The 19774-nt window shown below is 33.5% G+C and overlaps 2 protein-coding genes across 11 annotated transcripts in view; one reads left to right on the forward strand and one right to left on the reverse strand.

Annotated features, from left to right (window-relative positions):
• The first annotated feature begins 3027 nt into the window (after positions 1-3027).
• LOC149732050 (uncharacterized) lies at positions 3028-15138 on the forward strand. Of its 6 annotated transcripts, none has more exons than XM_089882150.1 (17): positions 3028-3438; positions 3802-3983; positions 5464-5701; positions 8331-8507; positions 8569-8717; positions 9081-9190; positions 9346-9470; positions 9526-9614; positions 9865-10321; positions 10794-10966; positions 11017-11165; positions 11227-11416; positions 12140-12232; positions 12288-12369; positions 12783-13014; positions 13097-14170; positions 14602-15138. In XM_089882150.1, exons 1-17 carry the CDS (start codon positions 3364-3366, stop codon positions 14931-14933), a joined length of 3927 nt encoding a protein of 1308 aa, XP_089738276.1. In that variant the 5' UTR covers positions 3028-3363; the 3' UTR covers positions 14934-15138. The 6 variants fall into 6 exon arrangements, with proteins under 6 accessions (XP_089738276.1, XP_089738277.1, XP_089738278.1 ...); XM_089882151.1 differs by having other exon boundaries at positions 3029-3438; positions 8331-8513; positions 11017-11153; XM_089882149.1 differs by having other exon boundaries at positions 3037-3438; positions 8331-8513.
• Positions 15139-15349: 211 nt separating this feature from the next.
• The window catches only part of LOC149732051 (uncharacterized), a 125472-nt gene continuing 121047 nt past the window's right edge, over positions 15350-19774 (reverse strand). For all 5 annotated transcript variants that reach the window (XM_089882145.1, XM_089882143.1, XM_089882144.1 and 2 more), the window contains 10 exons: positions 19605-19765; positions 19416-19548; positions 19064-19228; positions 18842-18952; positions 18506-18600; positions 18325-18435; positions 16237-16408; positions 16010-16159; positions 15783-15885; positions 15350-15559 (listed from right to left, as the gene is read on the reverse strand). In XM_089882145.1, coding sequence (XP_089738271.1) covers positions 15517-15559; positions 15783-15885; positions 16010-16159; positions 16237-16408; positions 18325-18435; positions 18506-18600; positions 18842-18952; positions 19064-19228; positions 19416-19548; positions 19605-19765 — 1244 coding nt within the window. In that variant the 3' untranslated portion in view covers positions 15350-15516. The remainder of the gene's footprint in view (positions 15560-15782; positions 15886-16009; positions 16160-16236; positions 16409-18324; positions 18436-18505; positions 18601-18841; positions 18953-19063; positions 19229-19415; positions 19549-19604; positions 19766-19774) is intronic.

Below are 19774 nucleotides of genomic sequence, written 5' to 3' on the forward strand. Positions count from 1 at the left end.
CATTCACAGTGTGGGGGGTGGCCAATGTTGAAGTTGTTGCTCGCGCTCCGCAGCCTCGCGACGACGCTGTTCCATCCTGCCCCGACGCACACGCTATCCGACTCCGCAACGCATTGCACACCGATGTATGACAATTGTACGGCACATCTCAGTTTATTGTACGGAGAACGAGCGACATCGAGCTTACAAGACAAAGTGAGAACAGCAGGGTATTGCAAGCACCGTACTGCCTGACAGTAGAGGAAAGTGAAAGGTTTATATAACGAAAAACACGTGTAGCAAAACAATAAAACGCGCCATTGGCATGTGGCAATTGCCTCGCCTGGCATACACACAACTGGGTAATTGTTTTAATATCACGACTAGAATGACGGGAAAGTAGATGTTACGAAAGCAGCGAAACTGCATTCCATTCCTGTCATGCTTTTGTTTTCGCCATACAACGTTGCTTTATATTCAATCTTTATGTATTAATAATAAATTTAGCTATCTTTATATCATTAAATCTGTGCTAGAGCACAATCAACCGCTACAACAGCATTATAAAAACCGTACGACGCCCATATGCCATTGTTAAATGTTTTAGACAGGATCAGGATGTTTGGATGTTTTGTGCTAAAGGTATCCCGTCTTCCCTAATCCTACTATAGTGGAGTGGGTGAAGATGGGACACTTTGTCAGGCGAGATTTTTAATTTGCTTTTACAGACCCCCATTTGGAAAATATTGGACAATATGTGCTTTGTTTATGTTGGATTTGGAAATATTAAACACAATATGTGCCTCACTGTCCCATCACCCCCTCTCTACTATATATAGTACAGTAGGGAAGTTGGGACACTTAAGCACATATTTCCAAATATTTCCAAAATCAGAATACATGACGGATTTTTAGCTGATACCATGAATTAGTACCGTTACGTGTTTGAGGTGTTTGGTCCGGGAAGTTGCCTTTAACGGCCAATCGCGAGGCCCGCCTGTCGTAGTCTGCTCTAAACTAAAACACTGTATAAAATCGCATATCGTTTTAATAAAAGCAAACATAAAGACAGACGTTCTACAATATAAAAGGGGCAATGACCGATAAACGAGTTAACGTACACTGATGCAAGGTAACCACTAAGAAATACCGTATCTTGTAAATGTAAACCGTCTGAAATAACACTTTGCACAATAAAACAATTACACGACCGTTCATCAACACGCTACAACAAGAACTAACCTTGCACACCAAGAAGCGAATCGAAGCAAGAAATGGAAAACTCGCAAATTACAGTAATCAACCACAGAAAACGGCGAGACTTGAGCAAACATGTGAGCAATCAAACAAACCAAGCGTGACAATAATGAACAAAAGAAGTAAAGAAGTGTGTAGAAGTGATAAGGTAAACGAATATAAAATCGACAACTAATATAAGGATCGCAATGAAAGTAAATAAGCGTATGTGGGCTCTAAGCCCATATATAACCACAACGTAACACTACTATAATACCTTAGTTGACAACAATTTAAAAAAAATATATTAAAACACACGAGGAGTTATTTAGCGATCCGCACAACAAGTGAAAATGTATTAATTCAAAAACACACAGGATAAGATGGGACAGTTTAAAATGTTTTAAACAATATTTTTCTTGCCCTACTGCTATAGTTTTTAGCATTATTGTATGCGATTGATTTTTCCGAACGACCTAACCCTTTAAAGATGGGCAATATTCGAACTTCAATTTTTAAATATTGTTTTCTACAAATGTATATGAACTTGGAATAACAGAGAATTGGTAATAACCATTCATACAGTTTACATTTTAGCTACAAATAGGGTATTGCTTTATATTGTATGGGTATTGCAATACACTTGTCCGTCGCCGTGGCAAAGTGGGAAGCTTGCCTGCCCGTAATCCAGATGTAATGGGTTCAAGCCTCGTCGCTGCTACTATTATGGGCGTATGTATCATAGGGTAAAACACTTAACGGCAAATGCTCCAAACCCAGTGGTTACTAATGGGTTGTCCAAATTATCAGCCATACATATAAAAAATCACCCTAAAAAATAATCACCCACAAAGTAACATACATGGTAACTCGTAAGCTGGTATGTGGTGTAATAACACCTGTGCTGTAACGACTGTCGTTTTCCAGCCACCCAAAGATAAAGTAAGTTACATTCATTCATTACTGTTTCTTGCACAAGCCACTTCCGATAAGTTGTGCAATTGACTGAATTTCTATAATATATTTTCCATGTAATATTTTTTTATTATATCAGTATATTCTATTTGAATAACCCTTGAGGTATAACTGAGTGAATTAAAAATAAATGAGTGAAGTAAACATTTCCAAGCAATAAAAAACCTACAGAGCTACAATGTGGGGGAAAATGGGACACCAAATTGAAATATATTTACATTGACAGAATTCTGAAGTTGTGGTTAACGTACCCGAAATTAACCGGCTGTGTTAGTTTCATTTGCCATGTAAACTTTATATTAAACTTAAAAAGCGATACTTTTTGTTGTTTTTATTCCCAATAAAGTCATGTTTTACACCTGCCTATTTTCCTCACGTTTATTTCTCTTTTTTTTTACAAAACTACTAGTTACAAAAGACTAAATCAAGCTGTACGAAATGTTCAAGTTTTTTTTAGAATGCTATAAAATTAATTTAATCGTTCACACTCGCAAGCTGCAAAACTTAATCGGCTTTACTATAATTTGGCGAGCATTTAAAATTAGCACCTTACTATTTCCAATTTTTCACCTGTTCAAATGTCCCATCTACCCCCACCCTACTCTACAAGGATCATACCGCGACCAATTGTTGCGACTCGCTTCTATTGTTGATTTTAAGTTTGGGCTACACTACAACAATGAAAATCTTTTTGCTTTGTTGGAGTCGTGTTTCTACAGTGCCGCTTCATTGTATAACGTTGGTAGGGAATCTGTTGGCTTAACAAGTATAGATTAGGTCTGATTTCTTACAATTACAACGCGGTGCTATTCGTTTTGGCAGCCAGTAATCAATAAAGCAAGACAAAACATTTTATTACAAGTGGTAATTGCATGTAACACGCTACTAAAGAACTGGTATAGTTATCCAGCACAGTTACATGCACTAGAATTTAGTGTTGAGATTATTGACCAGCAGTTACCCGCTTAACTAGTAACAAGTGTTTGTTTACAGCACTTCTATTTCGAATAATGGTTTACTGTACTTAAATGTGCTGACCCATCACTGGACATTATCTTGTTTTTTGTTGTGTGTAATATCACCGTAACCCATTTATGGTTTTAACAACATTTGTAATAGAAAAGGCTAAAATATTAGCTGGTGATATTTATTGTTTTGTTGGTCGAACAAACCATGGCTGATCGAATTATCGCCGCACTTGAATATTTAGACGCCCATACATCATTAGTTTTGCAAAAACCGAAGCATGTAAGTATAATAAATTTTCCTTTTCTAGTAAAAAACACTGCGTATAATCGCTGTTCGTGGCAATATAGTAGGATGGGGGAAGATAGGACACTTTGTCAAATAAGACGTGAATTCCTATTTACAAATACACTTATTAATCAAAATTAACAATGATTTTAAACTGTCCCATCTTATCCTGCTGTGTTTTTTCGAATTTGTAAAATTTTGAATTATTGTCAATTAATAAAGGAATGATGGTACTAATTCGTGGTATTACTCAAAAACCGCAATCTATTTTGATTTTGGAAATATTTGGCAATATGTGCTTAAGTGTCCTATCTTCCCCCATTGTACTATATATATATTTACATATGTCCGTTACAGCGTTCACTGGGAGATATAGAAGCTAAGTATGACGTCATAGATCCAACCGATGACCTAAATCTTCATGAAAATGTCACCCTGACTGGCATCTCCAAAACCAATCCGTCCAGTAGCAAAAGTATTGACCAAATTTTAAAAGAAGACAGGGAAAGAATTCTTTATTCTTCTAATAAACGTTTAAAGTGGGTAACACGACAGTGCATTTTAATAGCTTGTAATTGTATATATCATTTGTTTTCTTCAATAGGAATTAGCGTTGTCTTGTGAACATTTAGTGTTTCCATTGGGAGTTTTAATTACCTCAGATGATATTTCCACTTAGCTCACTGACATCTGTGTTTATAGACGAAACAAACGCCAGTTTGTACTAATGTACTGGAACAAAAAGCTGCTAGTGTAATAAATGAATTGTAAACGAACAGCAATTCTCACACTATATATTATATTATATAGTAAGGGAGTTCTATTACAGTGCGCTGCAAGGGAAGTTTCTGTTTTAAAAATATTACATTTTGTTTTTTAACGAATACATCATATTTTTTAATGCTGAAAAAACGTACAATAGGGGAGCATTGGGTACTTAAACACGTATTACCCAATATTTTAAGTCAAAATACATGACGATTTTTGGGTGATACCACGAATTATATCATACCTTTGTTATTTGACAACAGTTCAAAGAAGTATGTTCAACATACGAAGAGATATTTAGCAATTCGCACAACAGGTGTTATTTTACAAATTAGAAAACACGCCGGGAGAGACGATACAGTTTAGAATCATTGTTAATTTTGATTTTTATGTTAAAAGTATTCTGCAACATGTAGTCAACCTATATACCGAAACCGGTTGTGCAAGTTTCTTTGTCGTGTAAACTTTTTATACAAAACTTGAAACGACATTTTTTTGTTTTTTTTTGTCATTCTGAATTATAGCCATACTCCCATATATTTGCTTGTTTATATCACCGTATTTAAAAAAAACAACTAGTTTTATGAGACAAATCATACTATACGAAGTGTTCAAGGTTTTTTTTATAAACCTGTCATACCAATTTAATCGTTTACACTTGCAAACTACAAAATTTCAATGGCTTTACTTTGATTTGGCAAGGATTCAAAATTAGGACCTTACTGTTTCGTATTTTTTACCTATACAAAAAAATACTGTTTCTATTTTACATTTAAAAAATATTTAATAACAAAAATGATAATACTGTGATAATACTTTCAAATAAATCTGTAACATTTTCTTTACTTTTATCATTAAATGGGGTCCATAAAAATAAAATAAAAAAATCTCGTCTGACATCTTCCCTCACTCTGCTATATATTATAGGTTTATCAAATATTTTTTTATTATTGAGTTGTTGTCAAGTAATAAGTATGATAGTTCTAATTCGTGGTATATCATCTATAAAACCCATATATTTTAATTTTTAAAAGGTTGGACAAGATGTGTTCAAGGTTCCAGTCTTATTACCCCACTCTACTATATAGTTTTGCTTTCCTTATTAAAAGATTTTTCCATTTATTAGAATAAAGGCTTAAAATTATATTATACCAAGTGACTGAATATGCTGAAAATATTATCGTATAATTTAGTCCTGGTATATACCTATAGTAGAGTGGGGTAAATTGGGACACTTTTTTGAATTAACAGATCAGCTCTATCGTACAAAACATTCAAAGATATGCCTGCTCCGTCATACTGTGAGTATTCCGTGAACCCACAACGTCGTCGAATTCATCGATCAGAGGTTACTTCTGCGTCTTCTACGAGGACCTCTGTAAAACGATTGTCATTCACACCACCTGGAGTAACCTTAAGATCAAGTGACGCACGCGATGATGTGATGAACGAGATAGTTAAAAAGCCGTTGACACACAGACAACCTCAGGTTAAATTCTAAACATAAGAAGTTTACTTGTAGTCTTTAGAACATACAAAACGCAGTATAAGTTACAATTTGAAACTGCACGGCGTGTTGGCACAGTGGTTAGCGCGCTTGCCACACACCCGTAGGGTATGGTTACAAGGCTCCTCGCTGCTATTATTGTATGCGTGTGTGTCCTTGGCAAGCCATAGGTCATCACTAATGGATTGACTAAACTGTCAGCCATACATTACAAACAAAATTAAAAAAAATACCCACAAAGTTATTTAAAAGAACATAGCTGTGTTATGCGACTGTCGTTGCCCCGCCTCGCGCATAAAATTAAGTTACATTCACTTATTAGCTCCTTTGTAGATGGGCTAATGCTTTTTACTGAATGATTGAAAATATTTACAGGCAAAAACAATTACGATTAAAGCAAAATAACGCTAGATTTAGATTATTACAAAAGAAGACTACCACACATATAGTAAAGTGGGGGGAAATGCGACACTTATACACACAGGCTTGGCACATATTGCCAAATATTTCCAAAATCAAAATAAATGGCGGTTTTTGGGTAATAAAACGAATTGGTACTACCATTCCTTTATTAATTGACAACAATTCAAGAAAAACATAATATATAGTAGAGTGTGGGAAGATGGGACACTTTTAGCACTGAATATCGTTTAAAATACGATCAGGATATTTATTTTTTTTGGGCTAAAGGTGTCCCATCTTCCCCCACCCCACTATAAGTGTATTTATTATTAGCAATACACGTAAATAACACGAAATAATACTGTACGCTTTGAAACCATGTTTATTCCTTCTTTTTATTGCCCTACTGCTATAGTTTTTAACATGTTGCCTACATTATATTATTCCATGAATTGGTATTGTTTGAACGACAATGGGTAATGTTCGAACATCAATGGATAAATATTGTATCCTACAAATGTATATAAACTTGTAATAACAGAAAAATGATAATAAATGTTATTAAAGTTTACATTTTCTGCTACAAATTGGGTATTACTACTTTGTTTTTGGCACAAGCCACTTCTCATAAATTATTTCTAAGTGCAAATGACTGAATTTTGAATATATTTTCCATATTTTATATTGTTATATCAGTATATTATGTTTTAATTAACCCTGAGATATAAATCATTGAATTAAAAGCAACAATTTTAAAGTTTGTCAATGAAAACATACAAAACTACAATGTGGGGGAAGATGGAACTTCAAATTGAAATATATTTACATTAACAGTGTTTTGCAACTTGTAGTTAAGCTACCGAAATTAACCGACTTTTCTAGTTTTTTTGCCATATCATGTTTATATATATAACTATAAAACGATATTTTTTGTTGCATCTTAAATCAATGTGATATTGACCCCTGCCTATTTTCTTCATGTTTATACCTCAGTTTTTTTCACAAAACTAAAAACTCTACGGAATATTCAAGGTTGTTTTTATGAAACTATGAAACTAGTTTAATATTTCGCGCTCGAAAACTACAAAATTTTATAGGTTTTACTAGGTTGTAGGGAGTATATAAAGTTAGCACCTTACTATTTTGCATTTTTCCCTATTCAAAAATACGGTTTCTATTTAACATATTTTTTATTATTTAAAAACAGTATTCGTCATTAGCGCACGTTTTATTAAGTAGGGATAATACTGTTAAATAAATCTGTAACATTATTTTTCTGATTATCATTAAACGGGGATCTGTAAAAAAAATTAACAAAAATCTAGTCTGTCAAACCAATCCATTTTCCCCAACCCTACTATATGTTGCAAGAGTTGAAAACAACATGATTAATTTTATGACAATCTGGCTTGTTTAGTTACTTTACCGTCGTTTAGTGGTTAGCTCGTCTGACTTTTAGTTGCCCCTAGATAAATAAGATTGCTGGTTGGGTTGAATGACTTCGTGTTGATCAAACTTCATATGCAGAGGTGATATACCGTCTTTAGTATTAATTTCTTTTATAACCAAAGACCAAACAGTTCACGATATCTTAGTTATATTCATTTTTTTTCTAATATACGAGAACACAATATATCATCAGGCAAAATCTTACTTAGTGGCTGAGCAGGGAGCCCGCTCGTTATTGTGTTACAGAAAAAACAAAAAAATATACCACATCGGAATCATGTAACAGCAGTGTGTCGTCATGAAATAAAATAAAAAACGATTTGTACCTGTCAGCGACTGCACGGAATATCATTAACTTCAGTTGTGGGGTCTGGTTTTATGGGAAAAAATGAGTCGCATTCACAGCGTTGACATTTATTAATGAAGTATCCTGACTGAGAAATGTGATGTCATTTTAAGTGTCAAGTTATACGGCAATGAGAAATTTATAAGTGGGTTCCACCTTCCACATAACCAAAATTCTAACAACCAAAAAAAAAATTTTCCTTTGAAAAACGTTGTTTCACAAAGCTGTGCATTCCTGAATCATTTATGTTATATGGCTGACAATTTGGACAACTTATTAGTGACCACTGGGTTGGAGCAATCGCCGTTAAGTGTCTTGCCCAAATCATTTTACATTTATAAACCCCAGCTATATTTTTATAACTTTGGGGTATTGGTTTTAACTGTTTGATTTATAAATTGTTGATAACAACAGGTGCATAAAGTTCGGCTTGGATATCGAGATACAAGGTCAGCACCATGCAGACCTCCACATAGGTCAACAATTTCAACGAAACACTCAATAAAAAGATCAAAAACAGGCAATAGTCAAAGGAATCAAAGGACTTTATATGACAAGGAGTGGCAGAATACTCCTGGGCCCTACTCCTCGGTTAAGGTTTTAATTTATAATTGCACTAGAATTAATAAAAAATCAACTTTACTAATAACAGGTGAAGGAGCAAGACATGTGGGTAGTATCTAATTCAACACCAGCACAGTACTTTAGCTCTGGGGTAATTACGGGAGAAGAAAAAAAGATGCCACGATGGGGAACCACTGTAGATTCAATGCCTCTGGCTGAAAAGAGAACTGTACCAAGGTAGTGCAAAACAGCAACTCCTTGTGATAACTTTGGTTTGATTAATAAAAATCACAACATTATATTAATTCAAGTTTTTCCATTTACTATATGCTGAGTTAATCTGTGAAAGAGTAGTTGTAGCGCTTCCTACTATATAAGTGCCTTAATGTATGTCTGCTGGGTGTAGTAATGTTTTTTTTTCGTCCTATTAAATATAAATATGTTTTAATGGTAAGCGTGATTTAATGACTGTCAGTTGTTGCTATACCTTATCTTTTCGTTACTAATTTTTCAATCTTTTCTACTATAATAGAAAAAACAAAAGAAATAAATAAAAGTTATAGTTATTAGTGATACATTTAAGCGAAATATTTTTTTTAGATATGAAAGGCAGTTGGGGGCTCCTCCACAGTTTGGGAACAGTGTACAGTGGTACACCTTTGCTGGCGGTGATTCTGCCAAGAAGAAACCCATTCTTACTGCTTTTACAGGTTTCATAAATTGATATTAAAAGAATTATGTTGTAACAGAATTGTTTTATAGAAATGCTTAAATTGTGTAAAACCTTATGGCATGTGTTTGTAGAAAATGGTAATATTTGAGTTGTTACATAAAATAAAAAATATAAAAAATGAGTTTTTTGCAGATGACCAACAAGATGAGTACTATAACATAGAATCACAAGTAAGTCAAAAGGTGGCACAGCAGTTACAGGGAAGTCCCGGTATCAGGATTGCTGTTAACGGAAACTTGATTTCAAATTCCATGAAGGTTTGTTTAATAAACTATTTTGGTACTTCGTAATTTTTAACAGCTTAATAATAAGGTGGGAAAATCAGTATCAAACAACATGTGTAATGATGATGGTTCTAATGATGATATCAGTGATGGTGACAGTGGAACAGAATCAATCGCGTAAGTTTATTCAAACTGAAGATTGATTTTATGAATGTATACAGCTTACTTTCGTATGGCAGAGCAACATGAGCCCTTAAAACTAGGGTTGTCTATTTCTCACACTTTACCTTCCAACATGGCAACCACTTTGAAGCAATTAATGCAAAATGATCTGCCTAACAATGCACATACTGACAATCAACTAATAATAATATTGCTTACTTTTTTATAATGCCATTTAAAAATTATGATTCTTTTTCTCTTTTAGAGATTCATTCCATTCTGAGAGTGAAGAAGCTACCACTTCCAAAAGCCAAAGTACAGATCATGGATTAAGTCATTGTAATGAAGCAAACCATAATTTTAGTCTTTTACATTACATTGGAGTGGAAAAAGGAAGTAATCAATACGCTGAAACTTCAGTGTCTGAAACATCATGTAGTGATACAACTTTGTCTGATTTCAATAAACAACCACAGATTCAAGTTGACAAAGAAGATGAGGCAGTTTGGAAATTACTTGAAGGGGCTTCACCTTCTTTGTGGTTAAGTAAGGAAAAGTGGAAGCAAAGTCAAATCAATGCCATTCGAAAATCAAAAAAAGTAAAAAATATTAGCAAAATAGTGGAAGAGATATCTGAGCCTTTGTCTTGGGAAAAACAGTTAAAAAAACAAGATGCAAAAGTTCTTGTGGGAAGTTTTGGAAACAATTGTCCACGAAGCAAGGTGATGAAAATTTACTTCTATCACTTTTTATATTCATGCCAAGGCAACTACGCAGGTGTGATACTGCACTAATTTGCACACCATACCCATAGTCTTTTTTTGAGCATGTATGCTTACAGGTAACAGTGTATGCAACCTTTGTGTATGAACAAAGTTACCTGAATGTTCTGTTATATACACATTGTATCTGCTAAGAATTTTTACATTTGTAACATTGTGGTGTGTATTTTTTTCATTTTTTTGTTTGAACTAGTGTGATAAGGCCAAGTAATGTGCCAAGTTAGTAAAATGTTACTCACAAAGTTGCATATGTTTTAATTCACAAATGGGCATGAAGGGTACAAAATAAAACACACATGTTTCTTTTGCTCACAGTTTAAAGATAAATAAGTTACATTCTTTTAAGGCACTTATGTAAAATTATAGGTTACATTATTATAAATTAAGCTTTGTATTTTTGTATTTGATTTAGATTAAAAGTGCTTCCCTTCCAGTCAGATTTCATAAACTAATATCTTATGATCATCTTCCAATGAATTTTGTTCATATGACATCGACTGGTTATCGACCACATTCAAGTGTGTCAGTTGTGGATCAAAATTTAAACATTACAACTTCTTCACTGCGATCTGCTGCTGCTGAGGAGTATGCAACATTTTAAATCATTTTACTTTCATTGATTACTGTTTTTCTAGATATGCCATTCAGGGTAAAGAAAGTCGGAACAATGTATATATGGTTTCGCGCCCATTTACTGCACATAGTTTTTTGAACCCAAAACAAGATCAGTTACAAATCAATGTAAAAACGTCTTTTGGAAATTCAACTAAAGGTTTTTTTCCACGTAATTAGCATTACTGCCAAATTTTAAATCCTTAAGTGACATTTTATATTTACCAACCCAGGTTCTGTGCATTATAAAACTGATGATATAAGCGGTGAAGAGCTAAATGCAATGCGACAAGAAGCAGATTATAATATGAAAGTAACTTCTGTTGGAAATGAATCTTGTCAAGATAAAGATGGTTTGAATCAGCAAAACAAATCTAAGCAAAAGTCAAACGGTATATCTGAAGCAAGTACATCTCAGAACAGGTATTTAGTGATTGTGTTGTTTACCTACAAGGCTTGTAGCTGCTAGGGATGTGCCGAGCTGAGCCCAAACTCAAAAGCTTGTGCCCGATTGTCTACTTTTTTGAATTTACTGATAGCGTCGCTCTTCGCTATTATATTTGCAGCTATTAAAATTCACATAATCGCGATTTACCTGCATTTTTTAAACTAATCATCAGAAACAAAAATTATACAAAAACTACAGATCGTATGGAAGCGAACAAAACACGATTATTTTATAACAATCTCGTTTGTAATGTAACAATCGTAATGATTTATCAAAGTTATTCTGACGTAAATAATCGTTACATTATCCACGATAGACATGCCTAAAACTTACACCCATATTTCATTTATTAAAAAGATGTTTCTAATTTAGTATGAACAATGTAATATTAGTCTTAATTTACCGCATAAAGTAGAACAGATATATTAGTGTGCAAGACCAATATCTAAAGCGTTTGTATCGCGTCAGAGATAACGTTGACTGGACGTAAATATCTGCATGACATTCCCTTCTTAACGAGCTGGTTGCCACACTGGCTGCATCAGTTATAAATAGCTTTTATTAAAATATTTTTTATATGAGTTTTACAATTTGCAATACTGAAAATTACGAAACGGGATGTCTTTTTAACCGCAAACCACGTGCCTGAGTTTTAGTGTTGTATTAAATGATATTTTAATAATCATTTTTAATTACAGGAATAGACGGAATTACCCTGTCACACTAAACAGTATAGCTGTGAAGTCGGGAGCAATCATCAGCAATGTAGATATTCAACCATCATCTAATTTGTAGGCATCCACTTACTACATTTTCAGGACTACTAATATTAATTTTGTTTCACAGATCTGCTGTTCCGGTTAGCTCACTCAACCTGAATGGGCTTGAAACATACAATGTTGCTAATGGACCAAACCCTCCAATGCCAGTAAGTTTTGTTTATTAGCAGCTTATTTTCATTTACATGAATGTTGATAATCAAGTGGTATAAAACGAGTGCCATATTTTGCACCATTTACGTTGGTTTGACAAACCAAGTGAACGTGTTTGAGTTGGCAAGTATGAAGGTATGTGAGTAATCGTTTATCTTTTGTATGACTGCAAAAACTATTTTTGTCCAACGATACCAATCCCAAAAATGATAGCTGCATAGATTTTCAAAAACCAGGCACTTTCTGGTTATAAGGCTTGCTTGCTTACAACTATGCTATGGCGGCAGAATTAAACTTTACTGACATTTGTGCAGCTTATTTTTTTAGTAAACCTATTAAGTTGATGTGCATATGTCGTGACTCGTGACATTAGAAAAACTGGACTAAATTGCGGCATTTATATTTTTAGGAGAGAGTTGAAAGCGATTCAACATCAAGATACGGTGCTGTGCCTGGTACAAAAACCACTGTACCGGTAAACACTCCAAAATCACCACTTTCCTTTTTCAAACATTCGTTTGAATTGTTTCGACAAGATTCGAAACATAATATTACTCATGATAAAGTTGCTTCAAGCAAAATGGTTTTTCCAAATCATTCATTAGTGGCAAGTCCACGTTATACTGTGCAAAGTACACAAGGTATGTCTTTATTTTAATATTGTCTTCACAAATTTTTTTTCAAAAAAGTTGTTGGTGTTGTTATGTTTGTCACTTGTTATAGGTTTAGGTAGCACACCACGGAGGGCTGGAGGTTTTACTTCATCTGCAATCACTGCGCTCAAGTCTAGTCAAAGCTGTGGTAGTTTCAAGTCAGCAAAAAAGATTTCAAGATCCTCACATGGACGTGATCCTATTTACTTGGAAGAACACAGACAAAATAAAGTTGAACCATTTGATGCAGAAATAAAGTTTCAAAAATTGGTCAAAAAACCTGGATTTATTCAAATCTCACATTCCTTAAACATCCCATCTCATGAACCTTCCTCTACTAATACAAGTATGCCATATGACAAACTGAATGATAGTTGCAAAGTGGAAATGGGAAAAAAAAGTGAAGCCAAAAAGAAACAAAATACAATGGATAAACCAAGTGGGATAATTTGTAAAAGTCTTGGGGGTTTCTCTGGCAAACATATTGTTGAACGGAAAACTTTTGCAGCCGAAGGAAAAGGGAATTCTGCAAATGTTGCTAGTGGACATAATACTGGCTTTACAAAATTGGCAGATCTAAATGCAAACAATATTCAAAATAAGCGCCAACCAAACCAACTCACACTTCATGGTGATCCAGTGAGATTAAACTTGGACAAAAACATCCATCTAATTTATCGCGATCTTGGACTAACAAAAAGAAATTCTTCTCCAAACTCCCCTATTCAGTCCAATTCCTTTACTCTTGATCAAACAAACAATGGAAAAAATCAATCAGCTGATCATCGCGATGTGATTTCACGGTCAAATACGAATTCCGCCAAATCACGAACTAGTCGTCACTCTGCTTACGGTTTGGAAAGCGTTGTAGTGAATATACCTACTGGAGATAATACAGAAACTACTGCAGATAAAATAGGAGAAAACGTGGTAAAGGATACTCAACATGAAGTGCCAAAAAATGCCCAAGAAGAGTTAGTTGGTAAAAATGAAGTAGAAGAAGTACAAGAGGATGTTCATGATAATAATGAACCAGACAGTAAAACAAAACAAGCCAGCAATATGAAATCAAATGAGGTTGTGGATTCTGAAACTCAGTATAATCCTCCCCCTCTGCTTGAACAGCCTGCAGTTCCAGATTTTGGTAAGAAGTTCAGATATCTTGTCATACGTAACAGCAATTAATTTTTCTTTTCATTCACTATGACGAAGTTTATATATATTAAAATTACAAATGATTAAGAATTAATGTGTCTTTTAAAAACTCTGTGAATAAAAATTTGTGTTGGTCAAAAATTATTGCCATTAAACCTAACCTACATATAAACGAATGTAACTTATTTAACCTCATGTGTCAGGGCAACTATAGTAATTATAACAAGTGTTTTGTTGCCAGCTTATTAGTTACTTTATGTACCTTTGTGGGTAAAATACGATTTTGATATTTTTCACTTTGTTATGTATGGCTGACAATTGGGACAACTAAGAAATGTGTCCTTTAGTTTAATAAATTTGGGGAAATTCTAAATATATATTTATAAATAGAAGTAAAATTTATGTACTGTTTTGTTTCAGATGGGTTAAGTGAGGATCCAAACACAAAAGAAAACGAAAAGAAAATTTTAAATAATGGGAATCTGTCTGAGTCTAAGACAGAATTCACTGGTTACGATGATGTTGCTGCTGGTGGAAACCCTATATTATCTAACGAAAAGCAAACCGCTGCAAAGAATGACAATCTTATAGTTTTAGAGCAGAGTGAGGGGGTGCCCCTAACCAGACAAAGAAGTAGAAGTGAAAGCAATGTTGAAAGGAATATAAAGGAAGATGAATCAGAGGTTGCAGAAGAAGAAGTGGATGTACGAGGTGTGACAAAAGTCACCGTAAACATCGCATCAGTTATTTGAATTTGTAAACAGTGTGATTTTGTTGGCAGAACTGATATTAATAGCATTCTAGCTTACTTATTTGATTAATATATTGATTTATTAGTTAAAAATATTAAGAAAATATTTTGTTTTCATAAATTTAAATGTAAAATGTTTATTTCTTATGTGGTTATTTCCTTTCTCATGTCATCTTTTATAAAATAAATTTGTACAAATTCATAAAGGTCATGGAACCTAGCAAAATTGCTTTATATGAATGGGGTAAATCATATTGGTTTAGATATTATAGCACTTCTTGATGGCAATACAAAGAATGTTTTAGACAAACATAACATTATCTATGGATCTCAACATAAACAAACTTTACCCACTTTAAATCTATACATTGTTTTAGCATCAACAATTTCCTTTCCAGAAAATATTATGAAACCACATTTTTAACCCAATTATTTTAAATATTTATTTGTACTACAAAATTTACAAAACTAGAGATTAAAAAATCATTTTTATGTAGAAGTAGTTGAAACTGTTTATCCAAACTGCTGAAACAAGAATATCCTTGAAAATATATGTTCGAATAAACCAGGATGGATGATGTAGACTATACAGCATTGGCTGCTGCAGTAACTGCAAAGCTTGCTTGTCTGTATGAAGTAACATAAGTTAATATTCATTGAAAATAAAATATATCTAGAAGTTAAATATATATAACTTCCATATTAATCTTATCTTAAATTGGATGAAACTAAACATGTGTTGACGGATAGACGAGTCTTAACCCAACTACGAAATGTACATTGTGATTCAATTATGTTTGCAGTTTTTTTTTTACCTAGTATTAAACAAATTTTCACACACTGTACTTACGCTGTAACTTTACGGTAAACCATAAACACCAGAGCAGCAATTACTGCTATCAATACTACAGCCAAAATGATCAGTATTAGCACCATCGTGTTGGATTCTGCAACTAAAAAAACAAAAACAAAAAAATTAAAAATGTTCTATACAAATAATACATTTACGTTTTTTACAACCAAAAGTGTTTTACATAGAAGCTGTTCAATAAAAAAAATAATGTATGTCCATAATACCTTGTGTGCAGTTTCTACCAGGTAGAAATGTGCTTTGGTCAGTAAATCCACTTTTGCAAACACATGTGTATGATCGTGCAGTCATATTTCCAATGCAATATGCATTTATATGACAATCTTGTCTCAAATCATCCAAACATGGATTGAATGCTGGGAAATTAGTTTGTTATTTAACTAAGATTTACAAGACAATGCAAGTACTTATTAAAGAAGTACAAAACACTTACGTCCAATGAATGTTTTATCAGGATTTATATTTCCCCTGCTAAGTTTAACAATATCTGGCAACTTTCTGAATGTGTTTTGTACTTCTTCATGGACTATATCATGCGGTGGTACTTCTGGTTCTGCTCCTGTATCATCTGGTTCATCATTGTAAAACTGGACTTTAAAACTAACCTGCAAAGGTATATTTACAATTAGTTTAAAATGAAAATGATTTTTTCTGTAATTTATTTATTTAGGGGAGACCGGGGATACTTCGGACGCGGGGATACTTCGGACCATGTACATGACGTCACAATAGAGCATTGTGATATCATTATTAACGAATCTTATTGTTTCCATTACAAAGCAGCATAATGTTTGGGGGCATGCACAGTTCAACCGATTAGTTAAAATAAAAAAAGTTAGTTTAACAGAAATATCTACTTTTTAAGTTTTTGGTTGTAAGGGTATAGTTTGGTTACTGATTTTAATTAATTCTTTTGCGGCCGAAATTAATTCTTTTGCGGTGGAAGTCGTAGTTTAGAAGCAACACTTCAATAAGCAAACGTAGATTTTGAGCAGGAGGTAAACAGGCGGCTATGTTTTTGCTTTTTTTATGTCACCATGTGTCTGGGGATACGTCGGACAACATGCCCGGGTTGGTAAGGTGTATTATGTTGTATGCTCACAATAGTTTTAGATCATAAAAAATAGTAAGAACGTTTAAAAGAAAGACGACATCAGGAGAGTATCAAGCGACTAAATGAAAAAAGCTATTTTCCAGTTATTGAAGATGATACTCGTACAGACAGGGGACTATTAAGGATTAAGATTTCTCATCAACCTTTCCTGTTTTAATATGCGCTTAAGTACCAGCTTAGCCTAGTCGATTTATATATTAGATGATTCATTATTATTTCGTTTGTCGTTTTTACCAACGGTGTCGAATAAAACCAAAAAACGTATACTGTCCGAGGTGACCCCGGTCATGTCCGATGTTACCCCGGTACCGGGGCAACACCAGACACTTGAGAGCCTTCGGAATTTGACCTTTTTCATGTATTTCTAGTTTTCTTTGGCATGCGACTCTCCTACCCTTTTCCGGCAAAGGATCACCCTTTACAACAAACTAACATTTAAATTCATGTGATGCATATAAAAAAAATTATTAGCAATTTTCAAAAACACGTCCCAACCAACCCCGGTCTCCCCTATATTCCTTTTTTTACACATATGTACATCACATTTTGCTGTATCTCAGGTTTTGGTTGCTGTGTGAACACTGTAATTCTGATCACTGTATATTAATGTATTAAAAAGTTTAAATTTAAGTATTGCATGGTTATTGTTGAATATTCCACATTTTTATTTTCTTACATTCACTCAAAAATCCCAGCTGTATTATTTACTTCTCTTTATATGCGCTTTTTATTATTATCTTCTTATTTATTTATTCATTTAAATATACTGATATATTTTCTAAGTTACTGCCAAAATATTTTCTTTAAGTTGCAGAAAATGGAGATAGAAAAGATCAAACATCTTTAGCTGGGAGCCCTGCATGGACCTTCACCAAACAACATCACATCAACATAGCACTTTATCCACAAGACATTGATTAACATTGCTGCATCATTTACATATCTTTCTTTTTACCTATTTTTCTCATATTTGGTTGTATATTTAACTTCTCGTGTATTACAGTAATGCACACCTTCTGCAATATACAAGTTTGCTCCCAAAACTGTTTACAGTGAACTATTGGTGAAATTTTTTGAGAGGGTTGTTGTTTTTCCATCAGGGCCAAATTTTAGATTCAATCCTCTTTAAAGTCAACTCTCCCCATTGTACAGGTCATGTCTTTATGCACACTTTTGTTTGTGTTGGAAGTTTATCTTAATTAAATAAATAGCTTGTTTGTCCACTAGGTGTGGCGACCACGCTTATTTTCTTCCAACTAAATGTAAATATGCTTTGAAATGCAAGCGTGTTTCAACAGCTGTTGTTTTGATGCTATGTCCTGTTTTTTCGTTTAAAACGTTTTTTATTCTTTGCTACCGTAATCGAAGAGACAAATTAAAAATTATTATTATTATAAAAACCCATACCCTTAATAAAACCGATTCTTCATCATCTTTTTCCTCTGGTGACACTTCATAATCAGCACCATCTCCATACACATAGTATGTTCGGTTAGATTCTGTAAAAGCTCTTTTCATCTAAACATACAAGGAAATGAGAATTGAAACTAAAACACAAGTAAAGAAATTGTTTTAATTTAAAACTCACAGCATCCAAAACTTCTCCAGTTATATTTTTGAATGTGTCATTCGATGCTTCCCTATTTTGCAATTGCACATAAACCACAGCATCGTAAACTGCATCTGCAATAAAGAAATAAATCGTTAGTTTATAAAAATGAACAATTTAAACTGGTCAATTAAAAACAGATAACAACAGTAATAAAGTCTAGAAGGATAATCGTGTATTATTCTCACGACGGCCAGTTCTGACACTTTTTATCATGGATAGGTGTCTTCATACCATAAGCTATTAGTCTAGTAACTTCCAGTCAAGAAAATAGTGCTCTAACCATTCTACTACACCAGTGTCCACTTAACATACCTGCTGACTGGGTTGTTACTGGTATTGTAGTTGTTGGCTGTGGCAAAGTTGCTGCTTGTGTTGACACTTGTAGGTTGGTGGATGCTTGAATTGACACTTGTGGTGGAGGAACTAAAACAATATTTTATTGAAATAAACCTCATATATCTCTTAATAAAACTTATACACAACATGCTTATTTAAAATTATATAGAAGGTAAAAATAAATCTTGCGAAATTTACCATAAACTCGTAAAGTGGAAAGATTGAAGAAGTCCAGGGATGAATTCGCCACCAGATTTTCATAGAGAATATTGTAGAGAATTTCAGGTGAAGATTGTTGATTAGGAGACATGTTAAGTTTAAATTGAATTGTTTTTTTTATATTTCTTCTATCCCAAGTTCCATCTAAATTACAAAAAATCTTTTTTGTTGTTGTTAATAATAGTGGTCACTTATTTATTCACAATTTAAATCTATTGGAGCTATTGTTGCAAAGAATCTTGCACAAAGACAAACATGCTCTAACATGAAACTTTTTCTATTTTAGTAATGGTGAGGCATTTTGTCACAATATAACACAACCATCCGTTACCCCCTTCACTTGAATTTGGTTTCAAAAAATGTTGATTTAGTTGATTAATTTCCGTGTTCCAATATTTTATATTAGGTTGTTCCCCGATTGGGAAAGAGGAAGCAACAGCTGTGTTCTCCAAAGCTGAGTTAATCTAAAAAAATCAATTATGAATTGTTTTTGCAAAAACTATTAAATATAAACACATACATCCTGTATTGTTTCTGGTGAAGTATTATTAGTTGTGGCTTCTATATGAGCAGCAAAAGATCTTGTGACATGCAATTTTAAATTGTCCATACTTGTGTTTGTTGAACTGCTTGCATTGTTGAACATGGAGTATGCAGCTTCAACTGATGTTTTCCACGGCACTTTAAAAC

This window comes from Ciona robusta, chromosome 8 (assembly GCF_009617815.1).
Source record: "Ciona robusta chromosome 8, ASM961781v2".
Lineage (NCBI taxonomy): Eukaryota > Metazoa > Chordata > Ascidiacea > Phlebobranchia > Cionidae > Ciona > Ciona robusta.

Bases quoted from the DNA above. Each gene is read 5' to 3' on its own strand.
- LOC149732050 (XM_089882149.1), top strand. From the start codon at position 3,364: ATGGCTGATCGAATTATCGCCGCACTTGAATATTTAGACGCCCATACA. The intron at 9,615-9,864 runs GTAAGTTTATTC...TTTCTCTTTTAG, and splicing joins AGTGGAACAGAATCAATCGC to AGATTCATTCCATTCTGAGA. The intron at 13,015-13,096 runs GTATGTCTTTAT...CACTTGTTATAG, and splicing joins TACTGTGCAAAGTACACAAG to GTTTAGGTAGCACACCACGG.